This window comes from Leptonychotes weddellii, chromosome 6 (genome assembly GCF_054177405.1).
Source record: "Leptonychotes weddellii isolate Sample4059 chromosome 6, ASM5417740v2, whole genome shotgun sequence".
Lineage (NCBI taxonomy): Eukaryota > Metazoa > Chordata > Mammalia > Carnivora > Phocidae > Leptonychotes > Leptonychotes weddellii.
In genome coordinates, this window is record NC_138374.1 from 47,563,011 (window position 1) to 47,590,569 (window position 27,559).

Here is a 27,559-nt window from a genome sequence, read left to right on the forward strand (position 1 = left end):
CAGCTCTGCTGGTGTGGTGTGTCCCACTGAGCCAACACCTCTCAGCTAATGGGTCCCAGGCTTAGAACTCCTGGAGCTCCCTGCGTGAGCTCCGAAGTCAGACGCTCACCTGCAAACAGCACAGTGGGGACCAACGTGTCACCTTGGGTAGGAGAGACAATGAGAGGAGCGCCAAGCAGCAGTCGCAAATTCGGGCGTGTTTTGTTTGGCCAGCTCAGTGGTCTAAAAATATTTTATTATTTGCCAGTATTTAAAAACAAGATTTTGCATTTGGGGGAACAAAAATTCTGTTTCCCAGTTTTGCGAATCAGACATTAGGGCTCTGCTGAGCCCGCATTTGTATGCGGCCAGAATCAGCTAGAGCTGGGCAGTGGCTGCCCCCCAAAGTCTACTGGCCAACCGTCCTTTGCCGACTCCCTTGTTAACCTTATGTTTGCACTGCCTACCTGGTCCCTGGAGGCTTTTGAGCTTGTGACCTCTAACCTAGAAGTTCCAGAACAGAAAGAAAAAGCATGTGGGTAACTAGAGTCATCCACAAGCACGGGAGCATTTTAATGTTCCAGTCCCAGGTCTCAGGATCTGAGGACGGCAACTTCCTTCCCTTATGCTACTCGTGACCAACTCGTAGAGTTGTTCTCATGCCAGGAGGAGCATAAAAGGTGGGGTGGGCGATGCAGGAGGCAGAACCACATCTGCATCGTCTGTAGCACAGACTTGATCGACCCTGGAAGGGTTGGGGTAAGATGAAGACAGTTGAGAAATGACCAGGAAAGACAAAAATGGGATTCTAGCTGAAAACAGTCGTACCCTTCTTTTTATGCCTTTCTAGAAATTAAATATATACTTTTGACCTTTTAGACCTCACTTGGTTTGGTAGCTCTTTCCTTTTTAATCACCTGCCCCCAGCTCGACCTAGGATCCTGGCAGTTGGGGGACCGCCTACCCTAATCATCTGCCCTGTTAGGGGCCCCGCGAGATCCAAGCCAGGCCAGGCCAGGCACACTCACTTCATCAGCATCTGATTGCCTAGAACTGTGCTTCATTTCACAACTGCTCCCAGATCCTGAGTGATGTTTTTCTGGGGCCTTATTCCGGGATCAAGAGCAGAGAGAGGGAAGGGTGAGTCAGGACTATGTCCTGGGAGAGCTGGCTGGCCGGGCTCTCTGGCTTCCGGTGGGAACCGGGCTCCTGGAGACGTGGTGGGGCGGTAGATCCAGGAGGCTGAGGTTGCCATGGATCCTGATCTGGCTTGTGGCAGAGAGGAGGCCGTTTTGTGCCCTAATTCACTATTCTTCCCCTCTCTTCGCTGCCCCGTCCTTCAGAGTTGTGGCGCCTTTGGCTCCAGCCTCTTTAACTCCATCCCACGGGGATACAAGTGGACCAGCCCAAGAGTGGCTCAGAGTTGAGGAAGCTGAGAACAGAGAATACATGGTCCCTCTCTGGCTGCTGTACTTGAACTCAGAAGAATTTTTGGTGCAAGGAGCCAGGCATCCCTGGTTTTCTTCCCTAATAGATATTCTATCCCAGGAGTTAAAAAGCCTGCTGGAAGAACGAATACTCATGTAAACTGCAGAGTCTGGGTGACAGCGATGTGTCAGTGTAGGTTCATCGATTGTAACAAATGTGTCAGGCTGGTAGGGCATGCTGATGGTAGGGGAGGCCATGTGTGTGGGGGCAGGTGGTATGTGGATGCTTTCTGGACTTCCTACTCAGTTTTGCTATGAACCCTAAACTCAAAAAAATAAAGTTTATTGGTGAAAAAAAAAAAAAAGCCTGTTGGTTATGAGGCATTCTGCAGAACCTGAAACAGCTTTGGGAGAATGGCCAGAGGTGTGGAGTGAAGAGGAGGGGCCGGTAGTCGTCCTGTCTCCAGCCTGAATGGAGCATGTTCTACCTGTGATCTGCTTGCTCCCTGCTCTAAATTCCTCTAATGAATAGACTCTGTCTTCCTTCGTGCTGAGCTGCCCCAGCAGGTTCAATCACAGTCTGGCATGATGGTTTAGAGCAGTACTACTGAAACTTTTATGTGCTCAGGAATCACCAAGGGATCGCATGAAACTCGGGTCTGATTCAGAAGGTCTGGGGTGGACCTGAGCTTCCTCGGGAGTGTGGTCTCCAGGGGAGGCTCACACTGCCGGTCTGCGGGCCGTGTGCGGGGGAGCAGGGTGTGTGGCTTGGCGATCGTGTCGTCCAGGTTTGCGTGTGGGATTTGCTGGTCTGGAGCTGCAACCTCCAGCAGAATATTTAGCCTCTTCGTGGAGTTGTGAGAGGGTTCAGTGGGTAAAGGAGACCTCGGCTTGGAAAGAATGGAGGCCATGAAAACAGGATCTCCAGCTACCAGAAGTGACCTTCCCTAAATCCTCAGCCACAGCTCAGTTTGCAGGGTATTTAAGCCAGGCTGCCATTTATCTTGGACCCAGGCCCCATTCAGCTAACGCTAAATGGAGCAGAAACAGGGGCAAAGAAAAAGAAGAACACCTTGAATCCTGACCAAGCAGCTCCTAAATCTCTGCCTCGGGTAGTCCTGCCCACCTGCTCCTGGGGGGGCAGCCTCAGTCCCCCACTGGCCCCCAGGAAGCAGGACCTCCTTTCCATCGTGCTGTTGCTGCAGACACTTTTAACGGTGACACTTTCTCAGAGCTTTTTGAGCCAAGATTTGCTAGTTAAAATGTGGCATATTGTTGGGTGGTTTCTAAAGAACCGGAAATAGCCACCGCATTTGGGTTATGGCGTTGTTAGTCCTTGAAGGTATGAAACGTCAAGTGAAGGTATTTAGGTGTTTGGGCCGTTTTTCCCTCCACAGTTTTTAAAGAAAAAGTAACTAGTTTTATCGCTGAAATGCAGCAGATGCTTTATCATTCTTTTCCAGGTCTTTCTGTCTGTGGACTTGGTCTGGCCCTCCTTGGCCTTCAAGCCATATACTGTGGGATGGACTGAGTGTCAGGTTATTTTTTTCCCCACACATCCATAGCATCCTTCACTTCTACTTCGTAGCCCTTTCCGCAGTAGTGCGTAGTGACATATTTGTGTAAGTGCCGGTTTAAAGCCCGTCTTCCCCATTGACCCGGAAGCTCTGTGGCCACGCCTGCTTCTGGAAAGGCGTCTCATGGACACTGTTGGGCGGAACAGAGTGGCCAGAGCTAGTGGGGACAAGTTGGAGTTCCTTTGCCTAAGAGGACAGAGAAGGGGACTCCTTGCAGGCAATTCCACAGTATCAAGGATCTTGCTGTCAGTTTGTTTTGGGTTCAAGTCTCAGTTCGGCCACTTAGGATGACCTTGGATGAGTTCCTTTCGGGGCCTCGGTCTTCTCTCCTGTGAGATGGGGTTAACAGAGGTAACGTGAGAGCTCAATAAAATAACGTATGTAAAGCACTTAGCACAATGTCTAGCACACAGAAACAACTAAGTAGTGGTGCTCACTTGGGTCATTATTATCAAGATTCTGCTGGATAGGCACTTAGGGTGGCACAGTCAAGTTTTTCCTCTTGTTCTCAGTTCTCTTAATTTTCTTTACAAATGGAAAAAAAAAAAAAAGATAGCATCTTGTTCAGCTATGAGGCCTTTTGCACCTGTCCCTTCTTGTCTCAGTGGTACCTTGCTCTGGGGCACACATCAAAGCCATTCTCTGAGCTGAGTGGCCTGGAAGGATTAATCTTCCACTGCGGCTCTTCTCTTCTGATTCCCCTGCCCTGCTTCCTCCCACCTGGGCTCTGTGTGTGGCCTTCCTGGAGAAGGGCAAGTGCCCATGCCTCCCCGCCTCGGCATAGGCCTGGGCACCTGGACTTTGTGCAGCACTCTCAGCCCCGCTGTGCGGGACGAGGGGGCAGGCCCAGGGGTGGGGGGCCGGCAGAGGCAGGGCCAGGGGGCAGGACTCCCCTGGGAGTGGTTGTTAGCATCCTACCTGCTCTACTGTTAGTCCCCTCCCTAATGAGGCTGGTCTTTAGCTTCTGGGACAGCTGATTTCCAGGGGATTATTTGTATTACACACTTTAATGCTTTTTAATAGCAAATTTTTAATTAAATGGAAAGTCCTTTTGGACACGAGGGAACGCAGCTACAGCAGGACTCTGTGCGCAGCACCGACTCAGACCAGAGAAGTGCACGTGGGGAGAGGGCTGGCAGGGCTTTGGGGGAGCTCACTTGAGCATGCCCGGGTTGATTAGGGTGGGAGGGAGGAATGGGTCTGGCTGTAGCTCCTTCCTTCTGTCATCTGGGGGCCTAGTGAAGTATGAGCTTGCTCGCCCAAGTACGGGAGACGGCAGTTGGAGGAGGAAGGATTTTTGAAGTACCCCCTGCCTTTGATCCCAATGGTAAATCACAGTTGGGGGTGGAATTTGGGGTAACCAGATCAGATCAAATAAAGCAGGCAGTAGGAAGTGTCAACAGTCAGTAGGCCCTCCATCTAGCCCTGGCAGGCCCGAGTCCTCATTTTTGTCAGCTGAGGAGAACCACGGAGCTGTAGGAATGGCCAAGTGCCTGTAATTTATGATCTTGCTGTGGTGGGAAAGGCTGTAGGGAAGCGCCCCAGCCCTGAGGAAACAGTCTGACACCGGAAATGGGACCTGTCGTGTGGGGCAGTTGGCAGGCTGGGTCCCGCCAAGGAAGAGACATGGTGACTCCTGTGTATCCGAGAACTTCACCGGCCAGCTTGGTGTCAGGCCCTTCCTAAAAGTGCTCTGTGAGGTGCTCCTGAAACTGCCCGGGGCTGGCGTGAAGGTCAGACAGAGGTTCCGCATCAGGAGGGTTCAGGTGAGGGACGGGACAGGGACAGCCTCGACAGACAGCCTGCCAAAGCATCGCCCTGTGTTTGCATGAGAATGGTACTCAGGGGTTGGCATTTAAGCCCGAGGTGGCTTTGTGGGCAGAAGCTTGAGGAGGAGACCTCAGAAGACATTAGGCTGGTTTTTTGCCCAGGAGCTCTGGAGGCGGGAAGTGGGAATGGATTCTGCCTGCAAGCCTTTGCCGGCAGCTGGTGAGCTGCCCCGCTCTGCTCGGTGCCCTGGCCTCCCAGACCAGTCCGTGTTGCTGCTGTAGGCACGCTCGTGGGTAGTCTCTCTCACAGGCCCCATTGCTCTGGTGCCTGGCTGTGTGGGCTACACCACATTTCTTAGAGGAAGCGGTGGGGTAGACCCGTCTGTGGAGGCAGAAAGAGCTGGCTTTACATCTTGACCTATTGCATCTTTGGCCTTCAGTAAGATACGATGTCTCTGAGCCCCCAGCGTCCTCATCTGTGGGATGGGAGGAATCCTCCTCTCGGGGTGGTCGTCCGGAAGAATCAACTCCTCAGGGACAGCCACTTTGTCCTTCCATCTAGCATGGAGTCCCACACGTAGCAGGCACTCAGTAAATCCTTGTAGAATAAGTCATGTCTGCAAAGAGCCTAACCCCAGGCCTGGCATATAAGAAGCGCCGAATAAACAGTGATTGTTGTCCTTGCTTGAGTCTGCATGTTGCCTCCCATGCTCACCATCCGTTAGCCTCACTCCCTGTGACTTCCCGCTGGGTGTTACCTTTCCCGCTTCTTCCCCACCCTTTAATTCCCTGTTTCCCATCTACTCCTGTGAAAGGGCTCTCGGGCCCTCTGGTCTTGTCATCCTCTGTCCCTCTGCGGTCAGCCTCCCTCGGCGCCCCTTGCTCTTGCCCTGCGTTACACCGTCATGCAGCAGATCCCAGGACCTCCTTCTTTGGGACTAGCCCCTCTGGGAAGGTTCCTGCTTCTCTCTGTCTTGTCTTCTTAGCCACAAAGCTTCTCTCTCTTGCCTACGTCTGAGGCGGTCTGAGGTGGCAGCTGGAGCACTGGACCCGGGGTCTGGTTGTTTCTCTGCTCTGCAGCCCTGTCACCTCGTCTTGGGGGTGGGGGTGACAGGCATGTCGCCGCTTCTCACTGCCACTCCTTCAGGAGATCGTCCAGGGAGGCTGGCAGGCTGGGGCAGGGGTGGGGTTGCTGAGGAGAGGAGTAGGTTTCCAAGGTTTCTCTCTGTTAATCTCTGTCCCCATCTCCTCTCTTGCAGTGCGCCTCCATGACAGTATTTCTGAAGAAGGGTTTCACTACCTCGTGTTTGACCTGTAAGTGCCACTTTCTGAGGGTGTGGGGGCCTTTCCCTTCAGCTGGCTCACCATGAAGGCTTGGAGAAAGACCTAAACTGGGTCTTCAGCCTCTGCCGAGGGCCCCCTCTCCTTTGCCTGAGGGAAAGGATTTGATTTTGACCTTCCTCTGGTAATGGGCAGGTTGCGGAGGGGACCTCGTTGCTCACTCACGGTCTCCCCAGGGCTCCAAACCCCCAGATGGCATTACTCTCACATTTCTGTTCAGCAGCACACCTTGTGCAGATGCTTTTTTTTTTTTTTCTTGTTTCTTGTTGTGTTGTCCTTAGTGGAGAAATAGACTACAGCTCTTCGCATGACCTTAAAAATTCTGGGAAATTAAAGGTGGCTTTTATTAGTCATAAACTGGACTCCACTTGGTCTCTCCTCCACTTTGGTTGTGGTTAAATATCTCAAAAGTAGCTCTTCACCTCCTGGAAATGCCTCTCTGGTATTTTCAGGATTGGGTCTCTGTGTCCTTGATCTCATTATTCTTCAACTTTAGGAGTAGGTCTGTCCTTCTTGGGCAGCTGTGTATCTCAGTATTGATATTGGTCTCAAATAAAACTATGACTTTCTGAGTAGGTTGATAATTTTCTCTTAGATCCCTGTATATTCATCTTTGCCTGAGTATTAGCTAATCTGTAGATTATAGACACAGAAATGTGCAGGAGGAAGGGAGGGCCCACGTTACCCCAGGGAGAAGCCCCACGTCATTGAAGGATGGAACATGTTTGGGCTCTCAGATGGAATGCATGTGGAGTTGGGATTTCTTTAAAAGCTGTTCCGTGGTGTGACCTGTTGCCTGTTGGATGCTGGGATTGGCCAGCTGACCTGCTTCCTCTGACCCTCTCTGTCTGTTGGTTGCAGTGTTACCGGCGGGGAGCTGTTTGAAGACATCGTGGCCAGAGAGTACTACAGTGAAGCTGATGCCAGGTGAGACAAGGACCCTAGAGTTCTGGGTGAGTCTTGGCCACTTCAGGGGGACAGGCTTTGTGCCTGTTTGAAGAGTCTTTGGATATAGATCAGAAGATCTTCTGTCTGGACAAAGATTCCATAGAGCTGGACCTGGGCTGCATTTTTTGGGTGATGTTAAAAGTTAGAGCCGTCTTTTTTTTGGCAGAGGGGAAGCACTTGCAAGTCTCCTTTACCCTTTCACCCCAGAAATACCTTTTCTTTGCACTACTGTGTACTTGCAAGCCTGCCCAAGGGCCCTCCCTACCCCTGCTTCTTTCCTTTGACAAATTTTACTGTGTGCAAGGCACTCTGGGGATGATCCAGAGATGGAGAAAACGTGGTTTGTGTTCTGAAGGAGTGTAAACATCTGGGCTAATCAACCAGGAACCTTCTCAAAAGAGATTCCAGCCTGGATCCCTTAGTCTCTTGACCACCATGACCAGCCCTGGTGTGGGGCACCTCAGGCGGGAGGACCGTTCCTTGGCCACATCCCTCAGCCCTCAGCCCCCCGTGGCAGCCCTGGCAGAATTCTGCCCACACCGCAGCTCTCGGGTATTTGTGTGGCCTGTCCTTCCCGCCTCGGCTCCTCCCCCAGGCCCCGAGTTTTCTCCGAGGGTGATGTCCATGCAACCTGGTTTTGATCATCCTGCCTGCAGCTTATCTGGCATATGTGGCAGCTCTGGCTGCCTCTAGAGAGTGGGGGAGTGCAGCTTCCTCACAAATTTCTCAACCCTGAGAGGCCAGTGTTTGCTGATCAACTTCAGATGCTTCAGCCTCAGGAAAACTTCTCAAGTGGGGAGATGAATTCCAGTGCCGGCAGGGGAGGACCAGACCCTGGGGCAGGAGGAGGCGGTGACCGCCCTGGGAGCCTGGCGGGGAGGAGGGAGGGCTGGCCAGGGGGAGGGGAGGGGTGGTGTGTGACTGTACCAGTGGGCTTGGCCTGGCTCTGCTGGGACACTTCGCACTTTTGCCATTTTTGGCCAGAAGGCTCTCTCTGCTAGCCTGGCTCTGTTCTAATTATACATTTCTGTGGAGACTCGCCTCTTCAGCTCAGTCTTAAAGTCTCTTTGGCCTACTCATGGGCTGTGTTCTGAAGGGAGGCCTGAGCCTCAGCCTCCAGGAGACTCGTAAGACCCGTTGGCTCTTGTGGAAGCCCCAGAATCAGATTTTAGAGAAGGAGTCAGAAGTCCGGGTCACCAGCCGAGCACCTCTCTGCAAGCCTGCTGCACGTACCTGCCGGTACCTGCTGACCGGGGCCTCATTCTCTAGGCCCGTGATCCTCAACCTCAACACCACTAACATTTGGGGCCAGATAATTTCTTGTTGTGAGGGCCACTCCTGTGCACTGTAGAGTTTTAGAAGTATCCCTGGCCTCTACCCACTGGATGCCGGTAGCATCTCCACCTTAACTGTGACAACCAGCAATGTCTCCAGGCATTACCAGATGTCCCCCAGTTTTCACCATTGCTCTAGATCGCCAATGCTCCCTGCCAGGAGTTTGACTGCAAGTGTGGCAGGATGTGTTGGAAGGTGGGCAGCCTGATTCAGGATGGCAGTGGGGGTGCCTGGCTGGCTCAGTTGGTGAGCATGCGACTCTTGATCTCAAGGTCGTGAGTTCAAGCCCCATATTGAGTTCAAACCCCGCACTGGGCGTGGAGCCTATCTAAGAAAAAAAGAAAGAAAAGAAATCGCAGCTGAAGGTGACCCGGGTTAGTTTTTTTTTTTTTTTTTTTTCTATGCAAAATCATTACCAGAAATGCTCTTCGGTTGCCCTGTTTGGAACCTTCTTAAGGACATCTTTTCTTGAAGGGGTCTGTGTACTGGGTTTTATCTCCCCTACTAGATGATAAACTTCAAGGCAGGCACTAGGTCTTACTCATCTTTACAGTCTGTGTGGTACCAAGCACAGTGCCTGGAGATAGTCAGTCAATGTTTAAATAAATGAATGAGTGTGCCCCCCCAGCAAAACAACTGAGGTACAGTTGTACTATCCTTCCTAAGATGCCACCACAAACCTCTTCTCCAAGAACAGAGTTACTATAGGGGGAAGAAAAGAAGGAAGGGGTTGGATGGTCTCTATTGCTCAGGAGTGTCCCCAGTCTCTTGGAAATGGACTGGTGGTATTGGCCCTTTACCATCTAAGGAGGCATGGTGAACTCTGTGCTAGTCTGTCCTCTATCTAGTGTCTATCTGGTGTTCTCTATCTAGCCTTTATCTAGTGGGAGACCCTGGACAAACCACTTAATATGCCTGGCCCTCAGTTTATTCTTCTGTAAAGTAGGTTGAACTAGATGATGTCCAGAGTCCCAAGATTTTAGCTGTTGTTCGGTGATTTCCTTGTGACTCCGCAACCCAGAGTTCCATGCTTTCATCTGTAGTGTGTGGTCCTGGATGAGTGGCTGACATTCCTTCTCCTTGTGCTTTTGCAGCCACTGTATACATCAGATTCTGGAGAGTGTTAACCACATCCACCAGCATGACATCGTCCACAGGGACCTGAAGGTACTACCCAGGCTCCCCCTTTGCCTCCTGCTTGTGAAGCGTAGGCGCCACCTGGTGCCAGGTGGTGGGACTGCGGGGACCCAAACTAGGCTTCCCCAGGGCCAGAGGGTGGGTGGGTGCCTCACGAGGTCTTCTCTTCCTCATACAGCCTGAGAACCTGCTGCTGGCGAGTAAATGCAAGGGTGCCGCCGTCAAGCTGGCCGATTTTGGCCTAGCCATCGAAGTACAGGGAGAGCAGCAGGCTTGGTTTGGTAAGAGTGACCCTGTCTTCCTGGAATGTGGCCCCCGCCCTTCCTCCTCTTCCTGATCTGCTTTCCTCTTTCAGAACTAGAAGCCAGACCCTTCACGGTCCCCGTCTCCTCAGAGACTGGAGAAGGGGGTGGAGGGTACAGAGCGGCCCCTGGCCCTGGGCGACTCAGTGCAGTGAGTCTAGCTGTTGTCAGCACCGCATTCTTGCTGCCCCTGGGGAGAAATGGGAGTTCCTGGTAGGCACACGGACTTGCCCTCTGATTTTATTCTGGGCACTACAAGAAACCCAGCCTGTCATCTCTCGCTGCCCATGTGCTGAGAGCTTATATAGCAAAAACAGCAGGAACGAGGAGGGGCTTGGGGGGAAATTGCTGATGTGGTTTTAACGACAGAGAAAGTGGGTTCAGTGTGCCTCCGCCCTTTCTTCTGCTGCAGGTTTTGCTGGCACCCCAGGTTACTTGTCCCCTGAGGTCCTGAGGAAAGATCCCTATGGAAAGCCTGTGGATATCTGGGCCTGCGGTAAGCCCATTCCACACTCTCAGCTTTTTGGTGTTAAGGGCCCTCAACTTCCAGCGATGGTGAGAAAGAAGCATCGCTATTCCTTGTGGGCCCTACAAGTGTGGGGCGTGTGTGAAATCACGGTGTTTGCTCTAGTGTCCCGGGGATGGCTGTTCTCATCACACGCTCTGCCCCAAGTGTTTCCTGGGTTATACTGCATCCTTCCTAAAGAGGGAATGACCCACGCCTTAGAGGATGGGTTACGTCTAAAGAGGTCCCCGATGGGGCTCCGTGAGTTGGGGAGTGAAGTACAGCATTATCAGCTGATGGCCACTTCAACCTCCGGTATAACCTTGACTTTCTGGGTGGCTGAGCCCTGTGTGGCTTTTCTTGGTTCCTCAGTGAAGTCGGTGACTGACCCCGATGACCTGTGTTCTGTCTCGTAGGGGTCATCCTGTATATCCTCCTGGTGGGATACCCTCCCTTCTGGGATGAGGATCAGCACAAGTTGTATCAACAAATCAAGGCTGGGGCCTATGATGTAAGGACTGGTTTGTTCTTGACCCTCGGGCTGTATCCACAGGAGGGGGCATGTTTAGTGTGTCATGGGATACAGGGAGTGTCAAGGGACTTTGAGGACCCAAGGATGGGCATACAGGTCTCGATGCTTGCCACGCCGTATCCCAGGAGCAACTTTTTTTGCACAGCCTTTCTTGGTAGCTGTAAAATCGAGGAGCCCACCGAAGCTCTTTGATCCATTATTTGCAGAGAATGGCCTGAGAAGTGTGGTGTGCCACGTAACATAGGGACAAGAAGTGGCGTGGCTCCCCCCACTGCCGTGGGGCCTTGGGCACGTTGTGGAGCCGCCGTTTCCTTCTAGTAAGGAGATGGGGTTGAACCAGAATATGTTGGAGTCCCTGCTCTGACCGGATATTCTGGCGTTCTAACCGTGATTCTGTCTTCCTCGCCTGGTCTTTAAGTAGGCACAGGTACTGGGATGCCCCAGGGCTTCCCCAGCTCTCTGCCGGGCAGGTTTAGATAGCACGCGGTATCCTGCTTGTAGGAGTTGGGACAAAGACAGAGCCTCCGTTTCAGGGTGTGAGGCTCACAGATTTCATATGCCTCCTTTCCCTCTTCCTGCTTAGTTCCCATCGCCAGAGTGGGACACAGTGACTCCTGAAGCCAAGAACTTGATCAACCAGATGCTGACCATAAACCCTGCAAAGCGCATCACAGCTGACCAGGCTCTCAAGCATCCATGGGTCTGTGTAAGTGTCTTCACCCAGGGTGGAGGAGCTCAGGATGTCAGCCCTCAGTGTGCCCTCAGTACTCTCTTCACACTCCTGTTTATGAGCAGAGAATGATTGTTCTGGGCCCTGAGCAAGGACCCAGCAGAGAGGGAGGGATTCAAGGAAGGTGGCCTCGTTGGCTTCAACCTATCTCTCCCCCACTTACTTGTCAGATGTGACTTAGTTCTGAATGAGGGCTTTGGCTGACCCTTGAGACTCTAGGTAGCTGATGAGGGAAAGCAGCTCGCAGAACCTAAAGTGAACTGCCAAGCTTCAGGTGCATATTCAGATCTCAGCTGTCACAGCTGTAATGGAAATGTGACCAAGACCCAACAAATAAACAAAAGGGGCCTCTGGGCAGTTAAAAAGAGCATCTTGAAGTTCGTGACTGGAAAAAAAAAAAAAACTCACCCTAGACGAACCCCCCCCCCCCGCCCCGATCAGGCTGTCAGTGTGGATCACCATACTCTGTTTTCATAAACACTTCTGCAAAATTCTATAAAGTGAAATGTCTGTTTTCAAACTAAGAACAGGGTCTGCTACAGTTAGGCCTCCTGACAGCCACGATGCATTTATGTATTTGTCCTTTCCCACGTTTACTGAACGCCTCTTCAGTGCCAGTCGCTGCATGGGTCCTGGCGATACCAAGATGAGCGAGGCGTGGTCCCTCCCCTCAAAGATCTTAAAAATTATCTGGGAAGCTAGGCACTCAAACAGGCAACCATTCTGCAATGTGGCAAGTACATAAAAGGATCTAATGAGTGCACAGGAACTCTTGCCATCTGGTGAGCAATGAGATTACTGAAGGCTGCATGGAGGAGGTGACCCCTATCCTGGTTCTTGGCAAATGGCTGGGAGTTCCTCAGGATGATAACCTGCAGGCAGAGGTTAGCATGAGCCGGGGTGAAAGGCCATGGGAAATTGTGGCAAGTTGAAGGAATGTTAAGTAGTTTAGTTGTAGATGAAGATACGCCTACAAAAATGCAAAAGAATGAAGCCAAAAAGATTCCATGACATACAAGTTTCTGCCTAATGAGTTTGGATTTTATTCGGGAAGCATAGGGAACCATTTAAGGGGTTTAAAGAGGGAACAAAGGGGCGCCTGGCTGGCTCTGGCGGTGGAGCATGCAACTCTTGATCTCGGGGTTCTAAGTTCGAGACCTACGTTGGATGTAGAGATGGCTTAGAAAAAAAAAATAAAATCTTTTTTTTTTTTTAAGGTTTTATTAACTTATTTGACAGAGAGAGCGCACAAGCAGGGGAGAGTGGGAGTGGGAGAGGGAGAAGCAGCCTCCCTGATGAGCTCCCTAGCCCAATGCAGGGCTCAGTCCCAGGACCCTGGAGATCATGACTTGAGCCAAAGGCAGACGCTTAACTGACTGAGAGACCCAGGTGCCCCAAAAATAAAATCTTTTAAAAAAATGAATTAAAAACAAAGAGGGAATGAAATATCCAGTTAAGAAAGGTCACTTTGGAAGCTGTGTACAAAATGGAACTGAAAGGAAAGGAGGCTGGGGCAGAGAGCTCAGGAAGCTGTTGTAATTGCCCGAGCAAGACCGAATGAGGTCTCAGCTAAGGGTAGTGTTAGGAGCCTGGGTGGAATGGCAAGGAGTAGACAAATTTGAGAGATACTTGGTAGATAGGCTCAAAAGGATTTAGTGACCAGTTGAATTTAGAGAGTGAAAGAGAGCAAGGGACTTGTGGGGACTGCCAGATTTTGAGCTGGTAAGAAGCACGGAGTTGTGCCATTCACTGACTCAGAGGAAACCCAGAGGAAGAGCCAGTTTGTGAGAAAGGATGATGATCTTAGTTTGATTGAGTGTGGTGTCTGAGGACCTCTAGCTGGAGATATCAGATGGGTAGTCAGAAATGTGGTTCCAGAGATTAGAAAAGAAGTCAAAATTGGAAACGCAGGTTGCGGTCGTTTCTGTGTGGGTGGTGTTGAAATAAATGGGATTGTTTTTATGCTGATGGAATTCCCACTGTGGATTTGTATTTGCTTCAGTAAGAGAAGGGATGGCCACTGAACACCAGCATGGAAAGACAGGCTGAGTTAGAGGGGCCAGCAAAGGAGGCTGGGAATGAGAACTTCTGTGGCAGAAGGAGGTTCAGGAGCAGGAGACCCTAAGAAACAGGAGGTCTCAGTAAGGGAGCGTCTGTAATCAGATGCCACAGAGAGTCCCTGATAAAGATGGGAAAGAATCCATGGACTCTGACCAATTAAAAGCCAGTTTCATTATTTCACTGACAGAGGCAGTGGAGGGAGAGACCGAAACCTTTCTTCAGTGAGGATGAAGAGAGAAAGAAATGGTACTATAGAGAGAAGATGATGAGTCAGGAGTTTTTAAGTTTTTGTTTAAGGAGAGGCTTGAATATAGTGTTTAGACTGCAGAGACGAATATAGTCTAGAATAAGGGGTTTAAAATATTGACTCACTGAGGAAGCAAAGATTGGGATAGTAAAAAGAGGTTGAAAGCAAATGAAAATCACTTTGTGGACGGGGGTCTGAAGTCGAAGGAGTTCTTGCATGAGGATCTCTGATTTCTCTTTGTGGAGAAATTTATACTTTGGAGGAAGAGGTAAAATTATAAGACTCAGAAAAGGTAGAGGAGGTTGGGAGACTTGCTTTGGAAACCAGGAAAAGAAGTGGGCCAGGGGTGAGGAACAGGATTGTGGGGCAGCCCAATGGGGTTATGGGCACCAAGCTGCATGTTGTAGGATTTATCTTCCTAGCAGGCTAGCAAGGACAGCAACAGCTAAGGGAAGGGGTGAGCAACTTAAAACGGGTACTCAAAAACTAGGGATATACTATGTTCTGGGAGTCATTTTTGGAGTCCCCACCTTCCACCAACTTATATAACTCAGTAGCCCCTGAGGATGTCACTATATTATGATATTATGTAACAATTGATACTGAGTCATCAAGGAAATCATTGTAAATCATTTCCAGTGGACTCTTTAAGGAAGAAGGAAGTTACATTGCAGAAAAATTACCATCCAAAATGATGAAAAGAATGGATGCTTCAAGGTGAAGACCCTTAGCTTCTCAGATCACAGCTTTATTCAGGTCCTTGTGGGGGTGTGTTGAGAGGGGCTCTTGGAAGGAATGAACCTTCTCTGTAGAGAGCAGGAACCCTGCCTGTTCTCTCACTGCTCAGGAATGTGGTAGGTGCTAAGTAAACAGTTGCTGAAGGAGTGACTGCATGGGGATCACAACACACAGGATACTCTCTTCTGTTCCATAGCTTCCATTTCCCAAGGAAGGGGAGAGTGCTGTCTCACACACCCTCCTAATCTAGCATCAATTATCAGTGGTGTTTTTGTGTTCAGATTATTGTCCTTACATAACCTTGAGTTTGGGGTAGTGCTTTTATTCTAAAAGCATTTTCACATCTATGACTTCATTTTAGCTTTGGATCAACTCTGGGGCGGCTGAGCACACAGCCGTCAGTGCCGGGACTAGGGTGAGGGGCAGAGGGCCCGGCTGGAGGGCTCACAGGCCTGTCTGTTTGGCTTCCAGCAACGATCCACAGTGGCATCCATGATGCATCGTCAAGAGACTGTGGAGTGCTTGCGCAAGTTCAACGCTCGGAGAAAACTGAAGGTGAGTCTTGCTTTTCCAGGCTGCCAGCATCCTGAAATCACAGCTGTTGACAGTCCACCCCCTGCCCCATCACAAGAGGAAGCCCCCTTTGTGGCTGGAGCTGAGCTATGAAGGTTATACATGTTGGGGGGCCCCAAAGATCTGAGGTCTTGAAGTTCTGGCCAGTGGCTGCCCTCTGCCTAACACCAGGCTATGCTTTTCTAGAGTCCAGCTGAATTCACAGGCCCCTCTTCTTTCCCCCAGGGTGCCATCCTCACGACCATGCTTGTCTCCAGAAACTTTTCAGGTATGTTTCCCCACCTGTGCGCTTTAATTCTGCTGAGGTGAGTGGGTCAGAATGGGGTGTTGCCATCCCGGTGCTGGGTGTCTTAGGCAACACCTTGACCAAGATGAAGAAGACCCTGTTTTGAGGGGGCTGCTGCTGCTGGGTCCTATAACATGAGATTCTGGGGGACCTCTCTTGGGTTCACATTTATGAATTCTATTCCTTAGACCCTCCCGAGGAGTAACCTGCCCAGCCTCCCATTTACCTTGTCCCTGGGGATTCCTATTTAATTCTCTAAAGACTCTCAGCGCTTTAGGATTTTAGCCAGTTGATAGGGTATTGGACAATGGGCTGGGGAAAAGAAAGAAAGAGATGAGGTGTAGTGAATCTTCTCAACCACCACCATTAATTTGTCTACTGGGACGGTCTCTACTTCGTTGTGTCTAAATAGCAATGACTAATAGAAATTTTTCCAGATGTTTAATCATTTTCCAGAGACTGTGCTTATAATATGCTTTGCAATACTAGCTGTAAAAGGGAAGAAAGAGAGAGCAGCAGGATGGAGGGAAAGCAACTTGCTTAAATTTGACGGAAAAATTGGGATAGTTGGGACCAGTAATTTGTAAATCACTTGGTATTTTTTTTTAAGATGCAAGACACTCCACCCCACCCCACCCCACCCCACCCACCCCACCCCACCCACCCCACCCCCACCCCCATCTTGTTTGCCCTCAGTGGGGAAGCACAGTGGCCTTCTTTGAGGAAAAGGTTAATGTCAAAACTTAACTGAAGGCAGAAGGTCTCTTCCCACCTTGCACACCACCCCCCACCTGGCCTTCCCAGCCCTGCAACCCCCCAGTCCCACTGTTTTGGTTGAAGACTCCCTTTTCTCATTTTCATAGCGAGATTCCTTCCCTTGCTTTCCTTCTACACTGACATGGAGACAGGGTTGTTCGGCCGCCACTTTAGGCTAAGGTTGCTCCCTTGAGCTTGAGGGGCTTGTCTGTGCTGGTTCAGGGTAACCTAAGGGCCCCGGGTCTGAGGATGCCGTAGGGGAGAAGTCCTAGGGCTTCATGCACTCTAACCCAAGCAAGGGCCACCGGGCGCCAGAGGGGCAGGACTGGAGAGTGAGCCAGGGAAGTGTCCCACCTCAGGCCCATCCCCTGTGCTCCTGGTTTGGGGCTCATTCCTATGTGGGTATCCATGAGGGGAAGACGTGGTTGTGGATTCTACTCTCACAAATGAGAGTAGAGATGGAGCTGTAGTTCCATATCAGACTTCTTGTCCTCAGAATTACTGGAAGCTTCTACTTTCTCAGAAGTATGAGAGCCTTTCAGAGGATACTCGAGGGCATTTCTGTGCCAAACTAGAATGGTGATCTCTTGTCTCTCCGAGTAGAAGAAATGTGACGACAGGCTACTACTTCCCTTCTAGCCTGGGAAATCCTCCATCTCAACCCCCACCCCCACCCCCATCCATTTCAGGAAATTGGTATCCTGGTTTCAGGAGACTGGGCTCTCTGTTAGGACAAAGCATTTTCACTCATTCTTAAAGAGCCTCCTCCTGTCCTTGTTGCCCAGACCTTGTCAGCCATTGAGCTCACTTTGCCCTGGGTCAGAGGAGACCAAAAAAGTGCTACAAGCATTCTAGGATGACCTCTGCTGCCCTGACTCTGGAACAGGTAGGGACAGAGCCTGTCTCTAGAAGCTTCTCTAGAAAGAGGTGTCACCAAGTATATCAAGAAGGAAGAGCGCCTGTGTGGTTTTTTTTTTTAGGCGTGAACTAGGCTGTTTGCTGAGTTTACCCCAAACAGGGGGTGCGACCTGGACTCTAGCAGGTTCGCTAATAGTGGAATCAGGGGTTCTAGAATGTATTGCTTCAGCAGCCTTTGTTTTCTTTCCGGGGGCTCATTTCTTGGGCATCTTCACCCTCGGAATACTGAAATACAGGCTGAGAAAAACGGTCTGTCCTGGCTACCTGCCTGTAAGAAGGAAAGCAACCCGTGTCTCTGAGGAACTAGAGGATTAAGAGAGGGATAGGGAGCTGGGGCCCATCAGCAAACTTAGCTGAACAAGGGCCATGAACCCTCCATGGGCCTCAAATGCCAGAGTCCCTCCTGTTTGGAATATGGCCAGAGGACAGGGCTCTCTGATAATGTCCTCATTTAGGTCCCCTAGGGAGGGAAGATGTGAAGATGAGGCTCCATTTCCTCACAGCCTCAAGCTAGGGCTCAGCTGCCTCAGAAAGGACACCGCCTCTCGCCGATTCAGGCTTTTACCTGGAGACCCTGGCCTGAGGTGCTCATGGGACAGGTGCCAGAGCTGTGGTGATCCCCACACCCTGACCGAACCCAGTCCTCTCAGGTCCCCAGACTGCTGCAGGACTGGCTGCACCTGCTCATCAGCCTGCCCCTGGCGCCTTCGCTCCCCCAGCTCGGCTGGCTTGGCCACGCCGCCTGGGCCCTGCTGTGCGTGGGCGGCCAGCGGTTCCCGCGCCCTGTGCTGGGGCATGCTCGCTGCTGACGGGCCCCTGTGGCTTTGCGGCAGCTCTGTGCACTGAGAGATTGTATCCCCTCAGTTGGCAGGCAGAGCTCCGCCCCCGCCTCGCCTGCCGCGAGCGCCGCCGGCCTGGCCGGGCAAGGTACGTGGCATGAGTCCCCCGACCGCCTGCCTCGGCTCCCTGCCACCCCACCAGGAGGGCCAGCATGCCAGGCCCACTCACCAGGGAGGCGAGTCCCATGCTTGCGGGCTGAGATGGGCATGCCGGACGGACCACCTAACTTGGCATCTGCGAGCGCATTGGTGTCACAGAGCCCCCTAACCAGCCATGCATGCTGGGCGCTTGCCAACTCTCAGGAGGCAATAGCCTGGGGACGTGGAGCTGGGCAGCAGGAGGCTTTCCTCCAGACGGCCGAGAGCCTGGCCTGCCTGAGGGCTGCGGCCGGCGGCAGCCCCCCCAAGAGACAGTCCTGGGCGTGGCCGGAGCTGCCCAGTGCTAGGACTAGGCTTCGTCAGCACTGCTGGGAGACCCCACAGAGGAAGCCACCATCCCCCTCAAAATTGTGAAGTCTGGCATTTGCAGGCCTCCAAGTCTGAAAGGCCCTAGAGTGTAGAAGCTGTGGGGAGAGCCGTCCCTGGGTTTGGATCCTAGCCCTGCCACACCCCGAGCGAGTCTCGTCAGCCTTCCCAGCCTCAGTTTCCTCCTTTCTCCGGTGGCGCTAATTTTTAAATAATATGGCGATGATTAAGATCATGTACGTCGAAGGCTCTCAACCCTGCCTGTAGAGGACAGTCTGTCAGACATCCTGATGCCGACACCCCCACCCCAGACAAATAAAATCAGAATCCCTAGGGCATGGGATAGGCATAATGATTTTTGTTGAGCTCTCCAAAAGTGATTCTAAAGGGCAGCCAGAGTTCAGAACTCTGATGTATATAAAGCACTTAACATAGCAGGTGGTCAGGCATCGTAGTAAACACATTAAAAAAATAAGTTTCAGATCCCCCCAGCATGTAAAAAAAAATAAGTTTCACATCACCCCAGCATGACTGGAGATAGGCTCATAGGCCATTTTGGGAGGTCAGAATTCTTGTGAGGGAGGGATCCCTATTCTCACTGGAGAGAGATGGGACCCGGCTTGGGTAGGAATGGCCCCTGAAGGGAAGAATGGCAGCAGTAATAGTGACAATGGTTTCCACTTAGTGAGTACTTGCTATGTGCCAAGCACTCCACCTAGTGCTTTTCATGCATGGTCCCCTTAGGTCCCCACGCCTGTCCTGTGACCTAGGCCCTATTTTATCCCATTTTATAAAGAAACTGAGGTTCAGAGAGATAAAGTAACTCACTCAGTGTCATACAGGTACCAACTGGTAGATCCAGTGAAGTCCAGGTGGATCAGACAGTTGGGCTAACTCCATCCCCCTGTGGCTCCCAGACTCTCCCATCCTACTGTGCTACGTTCCTGTGGCCTTGGTGACCAGCAGGTGTCACCAGCCTTCCTACACAAAGCTCGTCAGCCTTGAGCCTCATCCGTGCCTGGCTGGAATCCGTTTACTACCTCGCTATTCTGCCCAGTCCTTCCTGCTCAGTGGTTCCAGAGAGTAGACTGAGGAAAGAGGGGCAGATAGGACCCCATAAGCCTGGTGAGGACCTGCCCAGTCAAGGCTTCAACCCCCCTGGCAAAACCCTCCTGTAGGTGGTCCTGGTCTCTGTGTCTGTGTCTGTCTGTCCTCACGTCTGAGGTCTCCTTCGTGAACTGTGACACTCTTGTTTCTTAAGAGCTCTCAGGAGATGTCTTGCATCCTTCCAGCTTGGCCGTTCTGAGGAACTCCATGGCATCTAGGGACGGAGCCCTCACCTTTCACCCTGGCACTCTGCTTCCAGACCTGGGTGGAAGCTGTTGAAGGCAGAGTTCCCAGTACCCCAGGCAGCTCCTGTACTGAATGTGGTTTCTCCTCCCATGTGCAGCGTGTCCCTGTTTCCGCTGAGCCCTCTTCCGTGGCAGGAGAGATCCTGGGGCGCCACCCTGAGGGTCTGACGCAGCTTGAGAAGCCCTTCTTGCTTTGGGGCTCCCAGGAAGGGCCTCTTCCAGGGGCTTCAGGAGACTCCTGGCCCCCTTGTCAGACACAACAGACTCTTGCGGATCCGGCTGCCAGACTTAGGCTAGGGAGAGGGGACAGTGCAAGAGGCTTGATTTTCCTTTTTGTTTTCACAGCTGCCAAAAGCCTACTGAACAAGAAGTCGGACGGCGGTGTCAAGGTAGGTGTCTCCGCCCCTCTAGCCCAAGAGGGGTTCTTGGCTTTGTTCCTCCTTTCCCCAGGAACCTTCCTATCCTTGCTTTTCTGCTTTAAAACCAGAAACCTTTGTGCTCAGAACAGCAGGTTCCATTGGCCTGGGAGGGCAGAAGAAAAATGTGTTTCTTTTGACCCTAGCTGGAACATAAAGACTCAGGGAAAGTGATCTAAATTATGGTTTCCTAGAGCTCAGTCCTGAACCTGACTGCAGACACATGCCTCATCTCCACGGCTTGACTCTCAGGGTTTTTGAGGTCATTTGGGTAATCTTCTTTTTTCCTTTTTCTTTTTGGAGCACAAACCCTTTTTATCAAATGAAAGCAAAGTTGGCCTGGTTGACCCAGGGTACAGGGCTTGGAACCTGAAGCCCCTGTCCTTTTAGTTTTTTGTCTTATCTCCAAAGCACTTCCAGAACCCAGCTCAAATGCCACTAAGTGAAAAGTGTCTTCAACTTTCTAGAGTTATAGGCTCCTCAGAAATAGGCGAGGGATGTGGTATATCACAGATCGCTCCCATTTGATGAGGGAGCTTTTCCCGTGGGATCACAGCAAGAGGAGAGAACAGGGGCGCACAGGGACCAGCGGAAAGCCTTAGTGGGAGTGGCTGCTTGGTGAAGGGGAAGGAGAGGTGGCTAGGGGTCCTCCTCACAGGGCCCAGAGTGTTCTGTAAATGCTTTGGGGGCAGAACGGGTCCTGGGGCTGGGGCATCGGATAGGCGTTCATACTGTCTTGAAGCCTACCAATTGACACCATAGGGTATTTCAAACGATGAAATTATCCAAGCCTTTACATCCCAACCAAAGTTGAAATTGGGCCTTTCCCCAGGATCTTTTGTCCCCAGCTGAGATATACACGTGTGCCCCATTCCCCTCCCCGCTCCCCTTCCTCTTTCCCTCATTCTCTGCATGCCTGCTTCTGTGTGCTTCTGCACCAAGGAGGGGAGCTTGGGCTCCACACACACCAACTGACGTGGATCTGGGGGTGTGACCAGCAGCCCCCCAGTTATAGGGACATGAACTGGAATGGGGGAACCAAGTTAGGAAAAGGTGGCAGGCTTAGCTGGAGAGAGATTTTGCATATTTCTATCCAGGAAAGAAGCTAGAATCAGTTATTCTTTACAAAGTATTTAATAAGTACCTATCAGAGGCCCAGTGCTGCACTCAGTTCTAGGGGCCCACAAAAGGTAGAAGAGGTGATGTGGTTTTCATCTAGCTTTGAGAAGTTGCAAGGTTAATTGAAGAGGAAATTGGACACACCTGGAATCAGCTAAGCACTGAATGGTCTATGGTACTGGACCCTACATTACATGGTTCAGTCCAAGAAGCTACTGGGCAAAAACTTATTGGAGAAAGCTTAAAGGATGTAGGAAGATTGGAACCCAGTCAACGATTGCCTCTAGAGAATGGGATTGGAGGTGAGGACAGGGTGGAAAGACACACCTTTCATTTTTCACTTTGTACATGTGTTTTCTTTAAAATGAGAAGGTGTTCCTGTTATAACTTAAAAACAACAAAATATTTTTATGGATTCTATCCTATATATTGATGTTCTCTGCCCAACTGGAACACGGGGTTTGTGCTAGAAGGATGTCGAAACTACAGCTGGATTGGTCTGGTTGGGCAGTGGGATTGGAGGTTTGTGTGTCAGACCACAGGAAATGTAGGCCACTGAGCAGGGAAGCTATGGGTGAGAGCAGTGTTTTTAAAAGATTTTGCTGAGTGTGTAAGGATGACTAGAAGAGGGTGGGAACTAGACACAGAGGTATCAGTTAATTTGTTATAATCTGGGCATAGGGTGAAGAAAAGGTGATTAGAAAGGACTACTATTGAAAATACTTCACCCCCAGAAGAACCCAGGCACCAACCAACGAGAATAGGCACTACCTACGGAGAATTGGTCCAGCTGTCACCAGGATTGTGAGGCTCTGATTAGCTGTTAGCTCTGTTTAGAGGTGTGTCCAAGGAAGTTCATACTGGATGTGTTAGAAAGGACCCATCAAAGATGATGTCAAAGTTCCTTGAATGTTGGAAGAATTGGTGGAACCTCTGCTAGAAATGGGAGTAGTTGTGAAGGAATACCCATTTTGATAGCAAGAGTTTTATTTGGACCCCACTGAGGTGGAGAGACAGGTGATCTGGGGGGAGAGGGCTTTTAAGGTGCTGGGAGTACCTGATGTGGCCCAGGGAAGAGGTCAGCACTACACATGGAGATGGGGACTCATGTGAGTGAATCCCATGCGTTCACTCACTCGGCCAGTTCCGTCCTTCAGGAGCTGGGAAGACAGCGATATAATCCACCCTTTAAGGTGTTCAGAGTTGGGGAGAATCAGGGAAACCAGCAGTCCTGGGTGCTCTGGGCAGGTCTGTCAAAGGAGGTGTGCTCAGGGCGGGCCCTGGGGGAGCAGAGACCAGCATCTAAGCCAAAACAGGAAATCTTCCTGAAGGAGATGACCCATGAACTGGGCTGAAGGATCTTGCTAGGTCGAAGTGAGCAGGACAGGGAGGGGGATATTCCAGGCAGAGGGAATAGCATAAGATATATAGATGTGAAACAGTGTGATGATTCTGGGAACTTCAGTAGCTCCGAAAGGCTGAAGGAAAGAATGATTGCACAAAACAGGACCTGAAATAAAGCAGTTTCAGCCAAGATGGTGGTAAAAAGATGGACAATGAAGCCATTGAAGGATAGGTTTCTAATGGAACTTTCTAGATGGCTGACCCCAGGGATGAGTGTCAGGCGCAACTATGTAATATTAGTGGAAGGAACTAATTAAAAAGATACCGCTTACAGGGTCCAGCCTGGAATTCAGATTCAGGAAGCCTTGGGTGGGAGGCAGAATCTGAATTTTAATAATATTCCCCTTCTCCCATATGAATCTAAAGCACATGAAGGTTTAAGAGTTCAGTAAAGACAAAATTTCAGGGCCATCTGTCATTGAGAGGCTGGAAGAAGAGGAATCATCAAAAGGCAGAAGAGGTGGGGGAAGAACAGAAGTGTGCAACAATGTCGGACCTTACAGAGCACTGAGAAGGATGAGGGCATGGCAAGCAGATGGTTAAATAAATTGCTTCTAATGAGAACATACGTGGGGAAGCTAGTGTCCGACCCTGCTATGCGCCCAGCGAGTTCTGTGCATGAGAAAAGACTTTGAATATAGTGGTGGGAACAAAGGCAAAGATGCAAATGTTTAAGAAGGGAATGACCAACCAAAATTGAAAGGCCAGCAACAAGTTGAGGAAAATATTCACAGCAGGTGTGATATCAAGGGTTAATATTATTTTTATACAAAAAAGCCTCCATAGGGGCACCTGGGTGGCTCAGTCGTTAAGCGTCTGCCTTCGGCTCGGGTCATGATCCCAGGGTCCTGGGATCGAGCCCCGCATTGGGCTCCCTGCTCGGCAGAGAGCCTGCTTCTCCCTCTCCTCTCCCCCTGCTTGTGTTCCCTCTCTCGCTGTGTCTCTCTGTCAAATAAATAAATAAAATCTTAAAAAAAAAAAAACAAAACTCTCCCTAGCAAATAAGAGTCCCCCCCAAAACCCAGTAGATAAATGGTCAGAGAGGTTGCACTGAAAACCAAGAAAAGAGGAGGTAGAACTGGTTAACAAATGTGGAGGTTTAGCCTCACTAGTATCAGCAAAATGCAAGTTGAAATGAGGTGCCATATTTTGACTCTTTAAGTTTGGGATAGTAACATAAATAGCAATGGCCCTTTTGGAAACAGACAGCATGTCAAACACCATAAAAATTGTCCCTGCTGGTTTTACCCTTTAATTTTACTTCGGGAATTTCTCCTAAAGAAGTAATTCAAGGGGCGCCTGGCTGGCTCAGTTGGAAGGGCATGCGACTCTTGATCTTGGGGTCGTGAGTTCAAGCCCCACACTGGATGTAGAGAATACTAAAATAAACAAACTTTAGGAGTGAAGAGAAATAATTCAAAGTATGGAAAAACTGAAAGCAGAAGGATGTTCAACATGACATTCTAACTGAAAAAATTGGCGACGATTTCAAAAGTCAATAAGATAATGACTAAATAATTACAGGAAACCAATTTACTAGACCTTTACAGAGTTATTAATTTTTCATGACTATATAATGATATGTTTTATATTAAGTGGGAAAAGTGGGATACAAAACAGTATACATACACTGTCATATAAATTTTGTTTAAAAAAACAATGTGTTTGTCGATTATATTCAGTATATATTAAGTGGATGGAAGAGAAACTGGAGGAAACCCCATGAAGTGTTAATAGTAACTTCACTGGGTGATGGGAATTTGGGAAACTTTCATTTTATATATTTTTCTGTATTTTCTACATTTTTTACCTAGACCATGCAATCCTTTGAAAATCAGAATTAAAATCAAAATACTATTTGTTTTCAAAAGTAAGGCATCAACTCGGATGTAGCTTATAATGATGTTTCTAAATTACATGAGAAAAAAGACTAGCAAGAGAGATAGGATTATGGGTGGGGTTTTTTTTTCCCTTCTTTGTTTTCCAAGTTGTTCCTAACGTGGCTGCAGACCTTTTAGAATTTGGAACGTGTATATAACAATGAATGGCATGGTTGGACGTAAGTGCTGCGAAAGGCAGAGGGGAAGGCAAAGCAAGATGTGTGGGGTTCGACTTTTCTGGACTCCCTTGAAGGTCAAGGTGACGACCCATGTGTATGAGGGAGGCCTGTGAGGTTGCTCAGAAGATGCTGACCTGTGAGCAGCCTGGGTCTCTTATAGACCCCACCTTGCTTTCCCAGCTTCTCACTTCCCAGTTCCTGGTGTTTAAGGTCTATCGGAAGGTTTCCTCCTCACTCTCCAGAAGCTTTCACAAGATGCTGGAATATTATTATTGCATGGGTTTGAGCATTGAGTCCACTTTGTGCTCTTGAGTGTAGGGACCCCAGGTTCTGATTCGGTTTCTCTGAGAGTGGATACAGGGACCCAGGGTCTGTAGAAGAATGACAGCCATTTGCAAGGACAAGACTGGAGGGGCCACAAACGTTCAGATCCCGAGAGGCCCCCAGTTGAGGACAGTTAGTGCATGTTGCTCATCCCAGGCCAGAGTGGCCATCCAGTCTTTAAAAAAAAATAAAGGAACAAAAGAAAAAGGGATATAGCCATTTCCTTAAGTACTGTTTGAATATTTGTTTAAGTGTGGAAAGTAGGTTTGAATCCTTTTCTGGATTTCAATTTTAAATAAATATTTAATTTGTAAATAAAAGTGAGATGTGGTTCTTTAAAAATGATCTGGTATTTAAACAGTGCTGTAGTGGGCTGGTTGAGAGGAGCTTGGCTGTGCGTGGCTGAGGGCAAAGCCCTGAAAGGAGGGAGGAACTGACAGAGGTCTACTAATCCAGTAGAAACCAACCCTTGAGTAGAAAAAGGAATGTCTTGGGTGTTCATGCCAGACAGTTGAGGAAAAAGAGATCCAGCTGCGGTTGGGAATTTCCTCCCCATTAGGTGAAGCAGACAATTGAAAGTGCTCGGCCTAAGGCAAGGTCCAGGTGAAAACTGCGTGCTCCGGCCTTTCACAGCAAGAAAGGACATCACCAGAACCAAGGGTGGGCCCGGTCAGTGTTCCCAGAGTTTTCACTCCAGTGATCCTGGGCAAGTTAGAGACCTGTGCTCTGCTTTAGCCTGAGGGAAAACCAGAGTCAGCAAACCCAGTTCAACTCAGCAAAAGTTTGTTGATCGTATGCAACCTTTCAGGGATTTTGCTAGGCACAGAGGAGATGACAGAGATGGACCTTCCCTCACATTGTAAACACTCTGGTTGGATAAAAGGATAAGTATGAATGTAAAGCAACGTCCTCTTTTTGAGGAATAATTTTGGAAATAAAATCCCACATTTGGGGCATAAACAACAGGCTAATGCAAAAGAAGCCCAATTTGGGGGCGCCTGGCTGGCTCAGTCAGTAGAGCATGCGACTCTTGATCTCAGGGTCATGGGTTTGAGCCCCACGTTGGGCACAGAATTTACCTAAAAAAAAGAAGCCCAATTATTTATAGGTTTTCTTTTTCTTTAGGTATAATTTTAAATTCTTTTAAATACTTGTAGTCCCCTCCTTTTGAATTTAATATTGTCCTGAAAATGTCCTCTAAAGTAGGATGTCAGCCTCTGGAGGGAAGGAACATTTACCTGACACATTCACTGTACCTAGAACAGTAGTCAGACAATAGGTAGACAGGTTCCGAGGGGTGTTCTGTCTCCCAGGAAGCTAATTATAAACTTCTTAAGTGCCTTTCACCTTTGATACAGTCTTCTGAGATGTATTTTCAGTGTTCCATGTGGTCTTTATTTTTATGCTCTTGTTTCACATCTGAACATAACGTCCGTGAGCATCTGGCCGAGCCTGAGGAATCATGCTTGCAGCATCCCCCTTGGTTTCCATCTTGATGTCTTTGTGATCACTCCACTTTTAGTCACCAGCACTCCTGTTCTCCCATGTCCCACTAATTGCAAAATGCAGTGAGATGCTGAAATCTTCTGGATGAGCACGGCCATACTGACAAAGAAGGGGATGCCGCCAACTCACCGTTTTTCAGATGATTTTCCAAAGCTCACCATCTTTATTCTGAAAAGCAGTGTAGGGATGCAGCAAAAAAGTCTCAGTTCAGGAGTCTAGTGTTTCCAAAGCTGAGGACAGCCTCGAATGGCTTTTGCTATACCTGGTAGCTGCTCAGCCGAATTTCAGGCAGACCTAGTAATGAGAGAAAATAAATAGCCTTACAGTGAGCCAGGCTTAGAAGCCCAAACCTACAAATTTGCAGCCAGATGTTACCTTTATAAACTTGTGACTTAACCTCTTCACAAAGCTTTCTGTGAGCAAGGCTGAGAATCTTAGAATACACTAAATCCGTGTTTGTGAACCTGACAGCGAAGGGCCCAGAGGCGTGTGTGTGCCTGGTGGGCTAGGTGCTGTGTGAATCCTTCGGGTGCTGGGCTCCAGGTCCCCTTCTTCCGCTCTTTTCTCCTGAGGCAGAGCCCACGCTGGTGCACTAACCTGCAGCATCTCTGTGCTTCTCTTCTTACCTCCTCTTTCCCCTTCTCTTTCCCTTTCGCTGTGGTGTGTCCAGAAAAGGAAGTCGAGTTCCAGCGTGCACCTAATGGTGAGCCTTGCCTGCCCACCCATCTGCCTACTCCATGCTGCCTGCACCCGCCTGCCAGCCACGCAACCCCATTCTGCCATGTGCGTGTACTTCACTCATCCTCACTGCATGTCTGTGCTGTATGGGCACGCGTGGCCTGTCCTGCCAGGCGGGGGCCGCAGCCCAAGGTCTCCCGGTGGCCTGACCGGTGGGCATCGGAGTGTACGGTGTG

The 27,559-nt window shown here is 49.9% G+C and overlaps 2 protein-coding genes and 1 long non-coding RNA gene across 30 annotated transcripts in view; 1 reads left to right on the plus strand and 2 right to left on the minus strand.

Moving 5' to 3' along the window:
- POFUT4 (protein O-fucosyltransferase 4) overlaps nucleotides 1-27,559 on the minus strand; it is an 88,641-nt gene that overhangs the window by 15,847 nt on the left and 45,235 nt on the right. The window lies entirely within an intron of this gene.
- Nucleotides 1-27,559, plus strand: part of CAMK2G (calcium/calmodulin dependent protein kinase II gamma) — a 54,592-nt gene that overhangs the window by 13,823 nt on the left and 13,210 nt on the right. For 8 of the 25 annotated variants that reach the window (XM_081822941.1, XM_081822925.1, XM_081822922.1 and 5 more), the window contains exons 4-13: nucleotides 6,012-6,066; nucleotides 6,955-7,020; nucleotides 9,471-9,543; nucleotides 9,692-9,794; nucleotides 10,228-10,311; nucleotides 10,737-10,831; nucleotides 11,436-11,558; nucleotides 15,100-15,183; nucleotides 15,427-15,469; nucleotides 20,163-20,206. In XM_081822941.1, coding sequence (XP_081679067.1) covers nucleotides 6,012-6,066; nucleotides 6,955-7,020; nucleotides 9,471-9,543; nucleotides 9,692-9,794; nucleotides 10,228-10,311; nucleotides 10,737-10,831; nucleotides 11,436-11,558; nucleotides 15,100-15,183; nucleotides 15,427-15,469; nucleotides 20,163-20,206 — 770 coding nt within the window. Of the gene's footprint in view, nucleotides 1-6,011; nucleotides 6,067-6,954; nucleotides 7,021-9,470; nucleotides 9,544-9,691; nucleotides 9,795-10,227; nucleotides 10,312-10,736; nucleotides 10,832-11,435; nucleotides 11,559-15,099; nucleotides 15,184-15,426; nucleotides 15,470-18,025; nucleotides 18,089-20,162; nucleotides 20,207-27,315; nucleotides 27,349-27,559 lie in introns of all 25 variants that reach the window. The other 17 variants (XM_081822918.1, XM_081822917.1, XM_081822924.1 and 14 more) reach the window with 5 other exon arrangements.
- LOC145721989 (uncharacterized) overlaps nucleotides 23,923-27,559 on the minus strand; it is a 9,824-nt gene continuing 6,187 nt past the window's right edge. For all 4 annotated transcript variants that reach the window (XR_014146017.1, XR_014146020.1, XR_014146019.1 and 1 more), the window contains one exon: nucleotides 23,923-26,939. This is a non-coding gene — a long non-coding RNA (uncharacterized LOC145721989). The remainder of the gene's footprint in view (nucleotides 26,940-27,559) is intronic.